Source organism: Melanerpes formicivorus, unplaced genomic scaffold, assembly GCF_026170545.1.
Source record: "Melanerpes formicivorus ecotype bairdi unplaced genomic scaffold, bMelFor1.0.p_v2 SCAF_301, whole genome shotgun sequence".
Taxonomy (NCBI): domain Eukaryota; kingdom Metazoa; phylum Chordata; class Aves; order Piciformes; family Picidae; genus Melanerpes; species Melanerpes formicivorus.
In genome coordinates, this window is record NW_027142653.1 from 65,753 (window position 1) to 81,432 (window position 15,680).

General features: G+C 49.2%; 1 protein-coding gene across 1 annotated transcript in view; it reads left to right on the forward strand.

Moving 5' to 3' along the window:
* Window positions 1–5,167: 5,167 nt before the first annotated feature.
* The window catches only part of LOC137458957 (zinc finger protein 850-like), a 142,183-nt gene continuing 131,670 nt past the window's right edge, over window positions 5,168–15,680 (forward strand). Inside the window, 2 exon segments of the mRNA XM_068170245.1 lie at window positions 5,168–5,242; window positions 5,762–6,017. Coding sequence (XP_068026346.1) covers window positions 5,168–5,242; window positions 5,762–6,017 — 331 coding nt within the window.

Below are 15,680 nucleotides of genomic sequence, written 5' to 3' on the forward strand. Positions count from 1 at the left end.
AGGCCTCTCCATATTTATATTTCAACCATCTCCCCCCATACCACAGAGGCTTCATGCACTTGGCCTGCTTGATGGCAGCACAGATGTCACACTCATGGATGACCTGTGAGATGTCCTCCATGGAGATGTCCACTGATCTGTCCCCAGCCCACCGGGATGTGGCATCTCTCCCTTGGTGGCCAGAAGTGTCATGGGCCCAGTGAGCTATGAACAGCTCACCCTTGTGTTCCCAGGCCAAGGCTATTTGGGAGATTTTAGCAGCCAGATCTGCTTGGTGGTTGTGTTTGTGCTCCTCTGTGGCTGTGCTCTTGGGGATGTGTGCAGCCATGTGCCATGCCTTTGTTGGCAGCCTGTCCAGGTGGGCAGCGATGTCTTGCCACAGGTCAGCGGCCCAAACAGGCTTCCCTTTTCTCTGCCTCTCGTTCCTCCTCCATTGCTTCAGCCACCCCCACAAGACATTGGCTACCATCCAGGAGTCAGCAGAGAGGTACAGCACTGGCCAGTTTTCTCATTCTGCCACATCCAGGACCAGCTGGACAGCTTTTACCTCTGCGTACTGACTGGATTCGCCTTCTCCATCCCTTGCTTCTGCCACTTGCCTTGTTGGGCTCCAGACAGCTGCCTTCCATCTCCGCTTGCTTCCTACAAGCCGGCAGGACCCATCTGTAAATAGAGCATAGCCCTTCTCCTTGTCAGGGAGATCATTGTATGGGGGAGCCTCCTCAGCACGGGTCACTGTCTGCTCTGCTGGCATTCCAAAGTCAGCACCCTCTGGCCAGTTGGTGATCACTTCCACTATGCCAGGGCGTTCGAAGTTCCCCATCTGAGCTCGCTGAGTTATCAGGGCCATCCACTTACTCCAGGTAGCATCTGTGGCATGATGTGGGGTTGAGCCTCTCCCTTTGAACATCCAGGTCAGGTCTGGAAGCCTTGGAACCAGAAATAGTGGTAATTGAGACCAAATTACCTCAGAGGCAGCTTGGACACCCTCATAGGCAGCTAGGATTTCCTTTTCTGTTGTGGTGTAGTTGGCCTCACAGCCTTTCTAGCCCTTTCTCCAGAAACCTAGGGGCCTGTCCCTGGTTTCACCAGGAGCATTCTGCCACAAGCTCCACGTAGGACCATTCTCACCAGCTGCAGTGTACAGCACATTCTTGATCTCTGGTCCAGTTCGAACAGGTCCCAGAGCCATAGCATGGACCACCTCTCGTTTGATCTGGTCAAACGCCACCTGCTGCTCAGGTCCCCACACAAAATCATTGTTCTTCCTTGTTACATGGAAGAGAGGCTTCACAATTTGACTGTACCCGGGAATGTGCATTTTCCAGAAGCCCACAAGCCCCAAAAAGGACTGTCTCTCTTTCTTGTTCCTGGGTTGCACCATCGTGGCTACCCTGTTCACCACCTCCTGAGGGATGTGGCGACGGCCATCCTGCCATTGAACACCCAGGAACTGGATCTCCCTGGCAGGCCCTTTCACCTTGCTTCTCTTGATGGCAAAGCCAGCCTCCAGCAGGATGTCAATTATCCTCTTACCCTTCTGGTAAACTTCCTCTGCTGTCTCACCCCATACAATGATGTCATCGATGAACCGCAGATGCTCAGGGGCTCCACCTTTCTCCAAGGCAGTCTGGATCACCTCATGGCAGATGGTTGAGCTATGGACCCAGCCCTGAGGTAACCGATTCCATTGATACTGTACTCCCCTCCAGGTGAAAGCAAACTGTGACCGGCATTCTTCTGCAATGGGAATGGAGAAAAAGGCATTAGCAATGTCACTTGTGGCATACCACTTGGCCGCCTTCGATTCCAGCTCGTACTGGAGCTCCAGCATGTCCGGCACGGCAGCGCTGATCGGAGGAGTCACTTCATTCAGGCCACGGTAGTCCACAGTCAGTCTCCATTCCCCATTTGCCTTCCGCACTGGCCATATCGTGCTGTTGAAGGGGGAGTGAGCCTTGCTGATCACGCCCTGGCTCTCCAGTCGTCGAATCAGTTGGTGTATGGGGTGCAGAGAGTCTCTGTTGGTCCTGGACTGCCTGTGATGTACTATGCAAGAGGCAAGAGGGAACTTCAAATCCTGCCTCTTGTGGCTATGGAGGGCTCATCCGACAGCTCGGGCATGTTCTTAGCCTGCAGTCTCTACAGCTAGCTACTCCCCCAAATGCCCACTTGTGCCCCCTAGGCTCCTTGAAGCATCCCTCCTGCAGAAAGTCAATGCCAAGAATGCAAGGTGCACCTGGACCAGTCACTAGGTTGTGCTTTCCCCATTCATTCCCAGTCAGGCTTCTCTCAGCCTTCAGTACAGTCAGGTCTTGTGAGCCTCCTGTGACTCCTTGAATGCTTATGGACTCAGCCCCTTTATACCCCAATGGTATCAGGGTGCATTGGGCCCCTGTGTCCACCAGAGCTCGGTACTTCAGGGCTTCTGAAGTGCCAGGCCATTTCACGTACACATCCCAGTATACTCTGTTATCCCTGGCCTCCACCTGGCTGGAGGTAGGGCACCTCTAATGCTGGCGGCAATGTCCACACTTGTCACATGGTCCTGTGTTACTAGGGGAAGGGTCTCTTGAGCGAGAGGGACCACTCCAGGAAACTGGGGCAGCTCTTCTCCTAGATGAGTTATCCCCGTGGTGCCCACCTTGCAGTTCCCACACCCTGTTCCAGAGGGCAGAGGTGGGTTGGCCATGCCAGGTGTCCATGTCCTCTCCATGGTCACAGAGGAACCTCCACAGAGACCCCCTTGACATTCCCTGATTGGCTTGGGGTGATCTCCTAGGGGAAGGTCGCCTGTTCCTGATTGCTGAGACCTGGACCCATTCTGAAGGAGAAGGGGAAAAGGAGGCATCGCTCCCCTTTTTCAGTTCAGACATGGAGGTCTTGATCTCTTTGACAATGTCTTTAGCCATAGTTTCTATGGCTGAGATCAGGGGTTTCTGATTTATGCTGTCCTCATATTCCCTTAAATCATTGGCAAACTCACAGACAGTTTTAGGACTTCCATCCTGTCCAGTCAAGAGTATCCCTCCTAATGTGTGAGCATATTTCTGAGGAGCACCCTGGGTGAGTTTCTTTACGAAGGGCCGTCTCATGGGCACCTCATCTGGGTCCGAAGGGAGCTGGCCATCCCCATAAATTATTTCCATCACGGCCATGTGCCTCAGATACCGAATGCCCTGTTCCATAGTTGTCCATCTAACTGGGGCCCAGGGCAGGTCATCTCTTGAGCGGTACCGGCTCCTGATGTTGTTCAGAATCCGGGCCCAGAGAGTGTGTATTCCATCAAGTTTGGCTAACTCTTTGTCCAGACCAGCATCACGAGTCAGGGAGCCTAAAAGCTTTGCCTCCCTCTTATCCAGGTCCACTGTGTCCACCCCCTCGTCCCAGCATCTCAGGGCCCAGCTTAGTATTGGTTCACCCTTTTTCCTGGCGTAGTCCAGACGAGTTTGCCTTAGTTCCTTTCTGGGCAGCGATGTAACAGTTATTTCCTGGTCTGAATCATCTTCATCCACCGCTGGGTTCTGTGAGGTGCTGGGGCCTGCTGAGGTTCCTTCCTCACCATCCGTGCTTGGCGATGATTTTTGATTTCTTTTCCTGCGTGTGGTGACCGGTGCTAGAGAGACTGCATTGGCAGGAGCATCAGGGGTCAACTGTGGGACTGCTGGTGGTGGGGCAAACCCTTGTGCCTGGGGCTCAGGCTGAGAGCTGGCACAGTCATTACAACCCGACCCCTCCCTCTTTGTGTCTACAGAGTGCTTACAATGCCCACAGCAGACACGCCCCCAGTCATTAAAGAGCACAAAGGAGTGTGTTATCACCCTCCAAACAGCTCTTAATGGGTTAGCTAGTCCTCCACCCAACACGGTCCCAGCAAATGCCACTATAAGGATTACATTTAGGCATATGGAGCATATTGCAACGTAGAGCAATTTTCCATCACAGGCACTTTTATCTACACCATTGGTTTCATAACTTGCTTCAGGAAAGTTTCCTATGTTAGAAAAGTTACCACTGACAGTGAAATTCAATGAATTCAAGAGATACATGCCTAACTTAATTGGTAAAGTTTTTATCCACTTGATCAGCATCTCTGTCATTAACCACACCACGTGGTAAGTTATGTAGATGTGGGTCCAAAAGATCCAGCCAAAAGCCCATGAAAAGGCTTGGACCATCAGGTTCTTTAAAATTGCCATTTCCACTTCAAGCTCCTTTTTCAGAAAAAAGTATTGCTTTCCCAATACAAGATCAATTTCCAAGCCCCACGTTGGGTGCCAAAAATTGTAGTGGTTTGAGCCTTAACTGAGAGTTAAAAGCTCAAATGGGGAAAAGGCTGAGAATCTCTTCCCCACTTCCCCCCCACCTCCTCCCTCCAAACAGGGAGAGGAGGGATAAAAAAAAAAAAGGTAAGGAGCAAACCCACTAAGCAACAATCTGGAGTCAGCTTGGAAGTAGAGAGGCAAGTAAGTTTTTTTTTCCTTCAAAAAAAATATATATATAGCAATAACAGGGAAAAAAGGTTCACAAGGGCAAGGAACAAAAATGGATGGGAGGGGGATAGAAAAAAGAATAATACAAAACCAGTCTGTCTCTGAGAAGGCGCAGAGGCAGCAGGGAGAAGGATCAGGTCCGGCCACGTGGCTGAGGATCAGGAGAGCAGCTGCAGTAGCTCTCATCCAGCAAAGGCAGGAGCCAAAAAGGAGATCCAACAGCTATGAGGTCCTGCTTTTTATACCCTTGCTGGGCAGGGAGGGGGAAGTGGAACAGACTCAGCTTTCCTAGGGGGAGACGCCCTTCAGGGAGTGTAAAGTACCCGCAAGCCCTCCACCCTGCTTTCTTCTTTTGTTTTCAGAAAAAGGTGTTAACCCATCACACCTGCCAATGCCACCATGCTCGAGGAGAGTGGGACAAGACCACTTGTAAGCCCCAGGGTACCTCAGGGCACTGAACACAGGAACCTGGGGTCTCAGCACAGGTATTGGAGGTCTGTGCCCATACTGTGGCAGAAACTGAAGGTTTGAGGTCCCCTCTGCATTCTCTTCTCCAGCTGGGTGTTGGGAGTCAGGGAGTGTCATGACCCAGGCAGGATCTGAGGGTTTGAGGTCCTGGGCTCAGGTGCTTCCATCTTCCCTATTGCACAGCTGTGACCCCTCCCTCCCGCAGTATGGCCTCACAGAAGGACCCAGGCAAGAAACAACACCCAGAGATCAAGTTGGAGAAGCCAATGTGCAGTCCCAAGGTAGAGGAGGATGAGGAGGAAAAAGAGGAGAAGATGGAGGATGATGCTGAGAATGACAACTATGAAGAGGAGGATAATGATGATGATGAAGGTGACCAGGATGAGAGGGAGCAATGTATGGAGGAGGATGAAGCCAGAGCAGGTCCCTCAGTGTCACCCAAAGAGCTGAATCACTGCCCTGAGTGTGGGCAGAGCTTCCCAGATAGCTCAGAGCTTGTGAAGCACCTCTGCCCGCAACCTGGCACTTGTCCCTTCATTTGTGGTGACTGTGGCAAGAGGTTCCGCTGGAACTCTCATCTCACCCAGCACCGCCGCACCCACACTGGAGAGAGGCCCTTCCCTTGTGACAGCTGTGGCAAACGGTTCAGGCAGATCTCTGCTCTTAGGCGACACCACATCATCCACACCAGGGAGAAGGCCTTCACCTGCTGGGACTGTGGCAAGAACTTCAAACGCATCTCCACTCTTACCATCCATCGCCGCATCCACACCGGATAGCATCTGTTCCCCTGTGCTGAGTGCGGCAAATGCTTTACCACGAGTACTAAATACATTCGGCACCAACTCATCCACAACAGTGAGAAACCGTACTGCTGCGCCGACTGCGGTAAGGGCTTCACCCAGATGGGGAACCTCACAAAGCACCGTCATGTGCACACTGGCGAGAAGTCTTTCAGCTGTGCTGATTGTGGGAAGAGCTTCAGCCAGAGGCCAAATCTCAATCGCCACCGCCGCACCCACACTGGTGAGAAGGCGTTCCCTTGTGCTGACTGTGGTAAGAGCTTCACCGAGAAAGGCTATCTCAACAAGCACCACTACATCCACACCAGAGAGCAGCCTGCACTGGAGGGGAGGCATAAATCCACCTAGAATCTGTTGGGTAATCGCGGCCCCTCTGAGAGGGCCTTTCCAGCACCAAAATCATCCCTTTTTCCTCTGCACTTCTCAGGGACTGGGGACACCAGCATCAACAAACAACTCCTGCCCTTCTGAACACCAATTATTGCTAATGAGAACAATTACAGTGTTGAGTCGGCACAGATGGAGGTCCCAGTGGAGCTGGGCAGGGCTTTGCCACGGTCTGTCTGGTTCTTCCCTTATGCTTTGTGTCTCCCTGGGGTAAGAAATCCTCTGTCCATTGACCAATTGTCTCAATAAAACCCAAAAGTTACCCAAATCCTGTCTGTTTGCTTTTATTTCAGTTATCTCTGCCTCAATGCCTGAATTTTGGGGGCATTTGCTCCCAAGGGATGGGGTGGAGCTGTGTGCCCAGTTCAGGGAGGGGACAATGAGGTTCTTAGAGGTGTCTTGAGGGGCATCTCAGAGGCATTCTTCAAGGGCTTTCAGGTGATCTTAGGTGTTTGGGATCCTGGGACTGACGTTTGGGATCTTTGGAGGGTGTAGGGGGAAGCTCATGGAGATCTTTGGAAGAACTCAGAGTGCTTCTGTTGGCTTTCCACTCTGGGGCTGGAACAGGTTGAAGAGCTGAGAAGAGGTTAAGCTGCCTGTTCCCCCCGAAAACATAAGTGAGGAAAAAATAACACACACATGAATCAAAAACCCCTTTGGGCTGGGATAAGGACTTGAGATAAGATCAAAAGAGTTGAATCCAAAGGAGATCCCATAATGCACACTGACCTGAGGCTGTTTGCAGAAAGAAGCACAGCAGTGAGCAGCAGCAGCCAGGAGTTAAACCCCTGCAGCTCTCCCCCTCAGCAAAGAGCCAGCACGTGAGAGCCAGAACCCAACAGCAGCAACCAAAACAGGAAGCCTCTCATGTTGCCATCTGAACTTCAAGCCCTGTAGTACTTTGCTCCAGCCAGCACTGTCCCTGTGAAGGTGGCATGAGGCAGGATGGAGTAGTGGCAGCAAATTTTCAACTTAACCTTTGATATTCCCAAGCCCTCATACTGTGCCACCTGCACCATGCCCAGCAGCAATCAGCAGCACACCTCAGGCACTGTCCATTCTCACTCCACAGGAGGTCACTTTGCAGTACCCAGAGGGCTGCTCACTGCAGGTGCTCTGCAGCTCCACTCTGTTCCAGCACAGTCTGGATCAGTCCATGCCCAGTCCAAATGCTGCAAATGCTGGGGCTGTGTTTCCAGCTCTGGGGCAATCGAGTCCAGTGACTCCTTCCATGCCTCCAAGTGAAAGCAAACTGTGGCTTGCATCCCAGTACTCAGCTTCCAACACATCCAGGTGTGGGGATCCTCCTGTCACACCAGAAACATGGATGGGTTCCACCCCTCATGGCTTGATGGTGTCAGAGCACTCTGGGCACCTGTATCTACTAAAGCTTTATCCTCTCATGGCTTCAACTTGCCAGGCCATTGGTTCTGTACAGTCCAACAAACCAATTTGTCTCTCCCTTCCATCTGGTTGTAGGCAGAGCCCCTCTAAGTGCTGGGTGCTGCTCATTGGCCACAACAACCCCATGTAGTGCTACAGGTTGGGGTCAGAGTGGCTGGAGAGCAGCCAGGCAGAAAGTGACCTTGACCGTACTGGTTGATAGTAGGCTGAACATGAGCCAGCAGTGTGCCCACGTGACCAAGCAGGCAAATGGCATCCTGGCCTGTGTCCGGAACAGTGTGGCCAGCAGGAGCAGGGAGGTCATTCTGCCCCTGTATACTGCACTGGTTAGGCCACACCTTGAGTGCTGTGTCCAGTCCTGGGCCCCTCAGTTTAGGAAGAATGTTGACTTGCTGGAAGGTGTCCAGAGAAGGGCAACAAAGCTGGGGAGGGGTTTGGAGTACAGGTCCTATGAGGAGAGGCTGGGAGTTCTGATTTTGCTTAGCCTGGAGAAGAGGAGGCTCAGGGGAGACCTTATTGCTCTCTACAACTACCTGAAGGGAGGTTGTAAACAGGAGGAGGTTGGTCTCTTCTCTCAGGTAACCAGCACCAGAACAAGAGGACACAGTCTCAAGCTGCACCAGGGGAGCCTTAGACTGGATATTAGGAAGAAGTTCTTCATGGAGAGAGTGATTGCCCATTGGAATGTGCTGCCTGGGGAGGTGGTGGAGTTGTCATCATTGGGGGTGTTTAGGAGGAGACTTGATAGGTTGCTTGGTGCCATGGCTTAATTGATTAGATGGTGTTGGATGATGAGTTGGACTCAATGATCTTGAAGGTCTCTTCCAACCTGGTTTATTCTATTCTATTCTAAGTGGACAGAACAAAGGGGATGGTGTCTGAGAAAAAAGAAGTGCAGGCAATAAAAGGGTTGGTGCCTGAGCAAAAAGAAGGGCAGAGGAAAAAAGGGTTGGTGCCTGAGAATAAAGAAGCGCAGGAAGCACTAGAAAAAAAAGATTTGGTGCCCAAGAATAAAGCCCAGAGAATAAAAGTGGTGGTGCCTGAGATAAAAGAAGTCCAGAGGAAAAAAGGGATGGTGCCCGAGAGAAAAGGGGAGCAGACAAGAAATGGGTCTGTGGCAGAGAAGAAAGGAGTGCACAGAATAACAGAGTTGGTGCCTGAGAAAAAGTAAGCACAGGGAATAATTGGGTTGGTGCCCCCCAAAAAAAAAGAAGTGCAGGGAAAAATAGGGTTGGTGTCTGAGAATAAAGAAGAGCAGAAGAAAAATGTCTTGGTGCCAAAGAGATAGAAAGTGAAGAGAAAAAAAGGTTGATGCCTGAGAAAAAAGAAATGAAGAAAATAAATGTTCAGTGCCCGAGAAGAAAGAAGCACAGAGAATAAAAGTGTTGGTGACCGAGAAAAGAGAAGTGCAGGGAATAAAAGTGTGAGTGCCCGAGGGAAAAGGACAGAGAATAAAATAGTTGGGGCCCAAGAAGTAAGAAGTACAGAGAAAAAAAGGGATGGTGCATAAGAAAAAAGAAGTACAGAGAAAAATGTGTTGGTGCTGAAAGAAAACAAGAGCAGAGAATAAAATTGCTTGTGCCCAAGAAATAAGAAGCACAGAGCAAAAAAAGGTCGGTGCACAAAAATAAGACTCTCAGAGAGAAAAAGGGTTGGTGCCTGAGAAAAAGCAGCACAGGGAAAAAGGGTTAGTGCATGATAACAAAGAAGCATAGAGAAAAAAAGGGTTGGTGTCCAAGAAAAAAGAAGTGCAGAGAATTATAGGGTCAGTGCCCAAGAAAAGAGAAGTGCAGGGTAAAAAAGGCTTGGTGTCCAAGAAAAAAGAAGTGCAGAGAAAAAAGAGCACTGCTGCATGAGAAAAAAGAAGTACAGAGGAAAAAAATGATTGGTGCCTGAGAAAAAGGAGCAGAGAATAAGTTTGTGCCTGAGAAATAAGAAACACAGAAAAAGAGTTGGTGGCCGAGAAAAAAGAAGTGCAGGGAAAAACAGGGTTGGTGCCTGAGAGAAAAGAAGTGCAGAGAAAAATGTGATGGTACCTGAAAGAAACCAAGAGAGAGAACAAAATTGTTGGTGCCCAAGAAATAAGAAGCGCAGGGAATAAAAGTGTTGGTGCCCAAGGAAAAAGAAGTGTGGAGAAAAAATGTGTTTGTGCCCAAGAGATAAGAAGCAAAGAGAAACAAAGGGTTGGTGCCCGAGTGAGAAGTGCAGAGGAAAAAAGGGTTGGTGCTCGAGGAAACAGAAGTACAGAGGAAGAAATGTTTGGTGCCCGAGGGAAAAGAAGGGCAGAGGACAAAAGGTTTGGTGCCCAAGAAAAAAGAAGCACAGAGAAAAAAATTGTTGCTGCCTGAGAAGAAAGAAGTGCAGGGAATAAAAGGGTTGGTGCCTGAGAAAAAAGAAGCCCAAAGAAAAAAAATGGTTGGTGCACAAAGGAAAAAGAAGCTCAGAGAAAAAAAGTGTTGGTGCCCGAGAGAAAAGAGGAGCAGAGTAGAAAAGGGTCTGTGCCCAAGAAAAAAGAAGTGCAGAGAAGAAAAGGGTTGGCATCCGAGAAAAAAGAAGTGCTGAGGAAATAAGTGTTGGTGCTGGAGGAAAAAAAAAAGGGAAGGGGGAAAAAAGGGTTGGTGCCATAGAGAAAAGAAGTGTAGAGATAAAAATGATTGGTGGCCGAGAAAAAAGAAGCCAGAGGAGAAAAGGCTGGTGCCCAAGGGAAAGGAAGTGCAGAGGGAAAAAGGTTGGTGCCGGAGCAAAAAGAAGATGAGAGGAACAAAGGGTTGGTGCCTGAGAACAAAGCAGCACAAAAAATAAAGGTTGGTACCCAGAAGAAAAGAAGCACAGAGTAAAACCAGGGTGGCTCCCAAAAAAAAACAGCATCAGAGAAACAAAATGTTGGTGCCCGAGGAAAAAGAAGGCCAGAGGAAAGAAGGGTTGGTGCCCAAGAAAAAGAATCATAGAGAAAAAAGTGTTGGTGCCTGAGAAAAAAGAAGTGCAGGGAATAAAAGGGGAGGTGCCCAGAAAAAAGAAGTGCAGAGGGAAAAAGGGTTGGTGGCTGAGCAAAAAGAAACAGAAAGAATAAAAACAATGGGTGCCTGAGAAACAAGAAGTGCAGGGAATAAAGGGGTTGGTGCTGGAGAGAAAGGAGGCACAGAGGAAAAAGGGTTGATGCCTGAGAAAAAAGATAGCAGAGGAAAAAATGTTTGGTGTGTGAGAAAAAAGAAGTGCAGAGAAAAAGGGGTTGGTGCCCAAGAGAATAGAAGCACAGGGAATAAAAGGGTTGGTGAATGAGAAAAAGGGAGTGCAGGGAATAAAAGGGTTGGTGCCTGAGAGAAAAGAAGTGCAGAGGGAAAAATGGTTGGTGCCCAAGAAAAAAGAAGTACGCAGAAAAATGTGTTGGTGCTCGAAAGATAGCAAGAGCAGAGAGCAAAATGGTTGGTGCCCAAGGAAAAAGAACCACAGAGGAAAAAATGGTTGGTGCCTGAGAATAAAGAAGTACAGAGGAAAATGTGTTGTTGCTTGAAAGAAAACAAGAGCAGAGAATAAAAGGGCTGGTGCCTGAGGAAAAAGACTTGCAGGAAGAAAGACGGTTGATGATGCCCGAGAGAAAAAAGCACCTAGGAAAAATGGGTTGGTGCCTGAGAAAAAAGAAGTGCAGGGGGAAAAAAGGGTTGGTTGTGGGAAGAGGGCTGTTTTTGGTTAGCTTGAGAAGACTATAGGGAAGATTTGCCTTTGCTTGAATTAGAGAGAGCTATGTTTTGTCTTTGACTGAGAGAAGCTGGGCAGCATTTGGTGGGATGTGTTAAAACATTGTTTTGTTGTTTTGACCTATTGTCAGCCTGTGGTGGGCTATGCCCATCCTGGAAAAAAACAGGGGAGGAGGGCTCCTGAGAGTTTTTTTGCCCTCCCTGGGGGGTGTGTTTCCTCCCCTGGGAAACTGACTTGGTCTGTTCCACTTCCCCCTCCTTGTCCAGCAGGGGTATAAGATGGAGGAGAATTGCAGGCATTGCTCTCTTTCCTGTTGCTTCCACACTCTGCAAAGGACTGGTTCTGTAGCTCATAATTGTTTTTCCTTTTCCTCTCCTTCTCCCATCCATCCTTGTTCCTTACCCTTCTGAACCCTGCCTGTCACTGTTACATAAATATATATATATATACTGTTTAAAGAAAAATCCTTTGCCTCTCTACTTCCAAGCTGAACCCAAATTATTTCTTGGTGGATTTGCTCTCTCTGTTGGGGAAGGGGATTCTCAACCTTGGCCCCATCTGAGCTTTTAAGCCCCAGTTAAGGCTCAAACCACCACAACGCCTTAACGACAGGCATGCCAGTAGAGAATGACCAATTGAGATGTGACACCTGTGCCTGCTGATAGACCAGAGAACCTTGCTGTGCAACATAATAAATGTCTTTGCCTGCTTACATCCTGTCCTGGAAGCATTGCTTGAGGTAATTAAAGCATCTAAACTATTACAAATGGTGACCCTGAACGTTTGCCTTGACCAACTATTCATTATGACTCTCACTTGCACCAGCAAGAAGACATTTTGCTTTTAAGGACTGTGGAGATGCTCCTGTTTGTCAGTGCCACTAATGGTGGCTATTGGATTAGTCTCTGTGAGATTAATCTGTCTGCCTTTATGCCGGCGACGTTCCCTGATTCGCCGGACATTATGGATGTGCTATATGTCTAAGATAAGGCGAGGTACACCTGATAACGAGTAGTTAATTATATTGGAGATTATAGATGTGCTATATGTCTAAGATAAGGCGAGGTACACCTGATAACGAGTAGTTAATTATATTGGAGATTATAGATGTGCTATATATCTAAGATAAGGCGAGGTACACCTGATAGAATAGAATAGAATAGAGTAGAGTAGAGTAGAATAGAATAGAGTAGAGTAGAATAGAATAGAATAGAATAGAATAGAATAGAATAGAATAGAATAGAATAGAATAGAATAGAATAGACCAGGTTGGAAGAGACCTTCAAGATCATCGAGTCCAACCTATCATCCAACACCACCTAATAAACTAAACCATGCAACCAAACACCCTGTCAAATCTCCTCCTGAACACCTCCAGTGATGGTGACTCCACCACCTCCTCAGGCAGCCCATTCCAATGGACAATCACTCTCTCTGTTGTAGAACTTCCTCCTAACCTCCAGTCTAAAGCTCCCCTGGTGCAGCCTAAGTCTGTGTCTTCTTGTTCTGGTGCTGGTTGCCTGGGAGAAGAGACCAACTTCTGCCTGTCTACAACCTGCCTTATGGTAGTTGCAGAGAGCAATAAGGTCTCCCCTGAGTCTCCTCTTCTCCAGGCTAAGCAACCCCAGCTCCCGCAGTCTCTCCTCATAGGGCTGTGCTCCAAACCCCTCACCAACTTTGTTGCCCTTCTCTGGACACACTCCAGCAAGTCAACCTCCTTCCTAAACTGAAGGGCCCAGAACTAGACACAGGACTCGAGGTGCAGCATAAACAGTGCAGTGTACAGGGGCAGAATGACCTCCCTGCTCCTGCTGGCCACACTGTTCCTGATGCAGTCCGGGATGCCATTGGCACTCTTGCCCACCTGGGCACACTGCTGGCTCATGTTCAGCCTACCATCGACCAGGACCCCTAGGTCCCTCTCTGCCTGGCTGCTCTCCAGCCACTCTGAGCCCAGCCTGTAGCACTGCATGGGGCTGCTGTGGCCAACGTGCAGATATATATTGTGTGGTGGTGAAAGAAAGTTCAGTTCTCCCACACTCACAAAAACCACGGCTGAGTCAGTCAGAGGAGCAGATGGAAAAGAGCTATGTTGACAAGCAGAATGAAATGTGATGAGTATATACACAATATACAGTATTTACAGTATAAACAAAGGTATACAGCAAAGAATGTGACACAGAAAAACCTCCATCGAGGAGGGTCCCCCCAAAAACTCCTTTTCCCCCCTTCCTCCCTTTCTTCCCCAAAAAGGGTTAGAGAGAGAGAAAGGAATTATTGGGGAAATTCTGTTAGTTCAAAGCCCATGCTAAGGGAAGAAAACAAAAGAATTCGTTTCATATCTCATTAGCTGAAGGTCAGCCAAGCACAGAGAGAGAAGCAGTTGTCCAGGCAGATGGAGTCACCATCCCTGGATGTGTTCAAGAGGGGATTGGATGTGGCACTCGGTGCCATGGTCTAGTCATGAGGTCTTGGGTGATAGGTTGGACTTGATGATCTCTGAGGTCTCTTCCAACCTTGCTGATACTGTGATTCTGTGACTGAAACAGACAGACTGACTGAGAAAAGCAGACTGAGACTCAAACTAAACTAAAGCTAAAATTTAAAGTTGCATTCTCACTGACCTACCGATCTGTGTAGCCTAAACCGGTCACATATTGGCTGTTAGGCATTGCCTGACACCCCTGTGTCATCCTGGTTTAAAACATCCTTGCTGGATAGTAGTCTAAGGCTGATTTGCCTCACTGTGTCAGTGACTGCAGTGACTTCTCCTCCAGTGAGCTCTCAGACACCCTCCCAGTCCAGACAGACTTGAAGCTCTCTCTGCCTTCCTCATCTTCCTGAGATCCTCTGGCAGTGTCCTCAGCCCTGCTGTGCTGTGCAGAGGAGCTGCTCCTGGCCAGAGCTGTCTCCTGCAGCGCTGCCTGCTTGCCAGCAGCTCCCTCCAGCCCAGGAGCCTGGCCTGGCTCAGCAGCAGAGGACCAGCCCAAGGCATTTAAAGGAGCCCTCTGGTGGCTTTGGTGCCAAGTCCATGAACCTCAGAGACTGAGAAGCAGTACCCGAGTACCCCAGGTCCCTCTCTGCCTGCCTGCTCTCCAGCCACTCAGACCCCAGCCTGTAGCACTGCATGGGGTTGCTGTGGCCAATGTGCAGATATATATTGGCTGTTAGGTATTGCCTGAGACCCCTGTGTCATCCTGGTTTAAAACATCCTTGCTGGATAGTAGTCTAAGGCTGTGACTGGAATCTCAGGAGTAATGTGATCTACTGTATTCTGATTGTCCCCTGGTACTCCGCTCTGGTGAGGCCACAGCTCGAGTGTTGTGTCCAGTTTTGGGCACCACAATACAAGAGAGATGTGGAGATGTTGGAGCCAGTGCAGAGGAGGGCAGGGAAGCTGGGGAAGGGCCTGGAGAATAAATTCTGATGAAGAGTGACTGATGGAGGCTGAGGGAAGACCTCGTGGCTCTCTACAGGTGCCTGAAAGGACAATGAGAGACGCTGATGTTGGTCTCTTCTCACAGGTAATTAGCAGTAGAACAAGAGGGAACAGCCTCAAGCTGCAACAGGGGAGGCTTGGACTGGACAGTATGAAACATTTTCTGTCACTGGAAGAGTGGTCAGAGACTGGAATGTGCTGCCCAGGGAGGTGGTGGAGTCCCCAACCCTGGATGTATTTAAAGGAGGTTTGGATGTGGTGCTTGGAGATACGATTCATGGGTGACCCTTGTAGAGCAGGGTTCTGGGTTGGACTTGGTGATCCTGAGAGTGTTTTGCAACCTGAATGTTTCTGTGGTTCTGTGACACTTCTACCAATTTTTAAGACTGCTAGTGATTCTGTTTGCTGTTTTTAGCCAGTAGTTTACTGTCCCTGTGCTGGTAGATGGCATCTTACATATGCCTCACTTGCTGAAACTTCATCTTCTGTTCACTCTGCTAGGGTTGTTCTTGGAGGGGTTTGCACTTCAGAGGCTGTGTAGACTTAATTTGTCTTCTAAAATCTGTTTGTGCATTCATCCCAGCTATTGAAGGGAAAGAGCTGCAGGCATGGGACCGTGAAGGAGAGGCTGCAGTAGGGATGGCCAAGGGTTCTGGCAAGGCTGAGAGGCCCAACAGGACCAAGGTCTTTGTCCCCTTGGCTCTGGCAGTTGCCTCTGACACCAAGGCCTGTGAGGAGAAACTTGGCTTTGAGGCTTTGAGGTTCTTCTATTGCAAGGGCAGTGGTCAGGGCTTGGCCTTTCGGCTTCATAGACCAAAGGCAAGTTTTTCTCCCCTGTACTTTGCCTTTGTCTCCTTGCAATCCTGGCCTCTAACAAGCTGCTCTAACAAGTCCCTGGGGAGCCTTTGTCAGTAACAAGCCTCAGTGAGGCCAATCAGTGCTTCAAGGTACTTTGGAGTTTTCTTCTGACTTGGACTTCTTGAGAGGCTT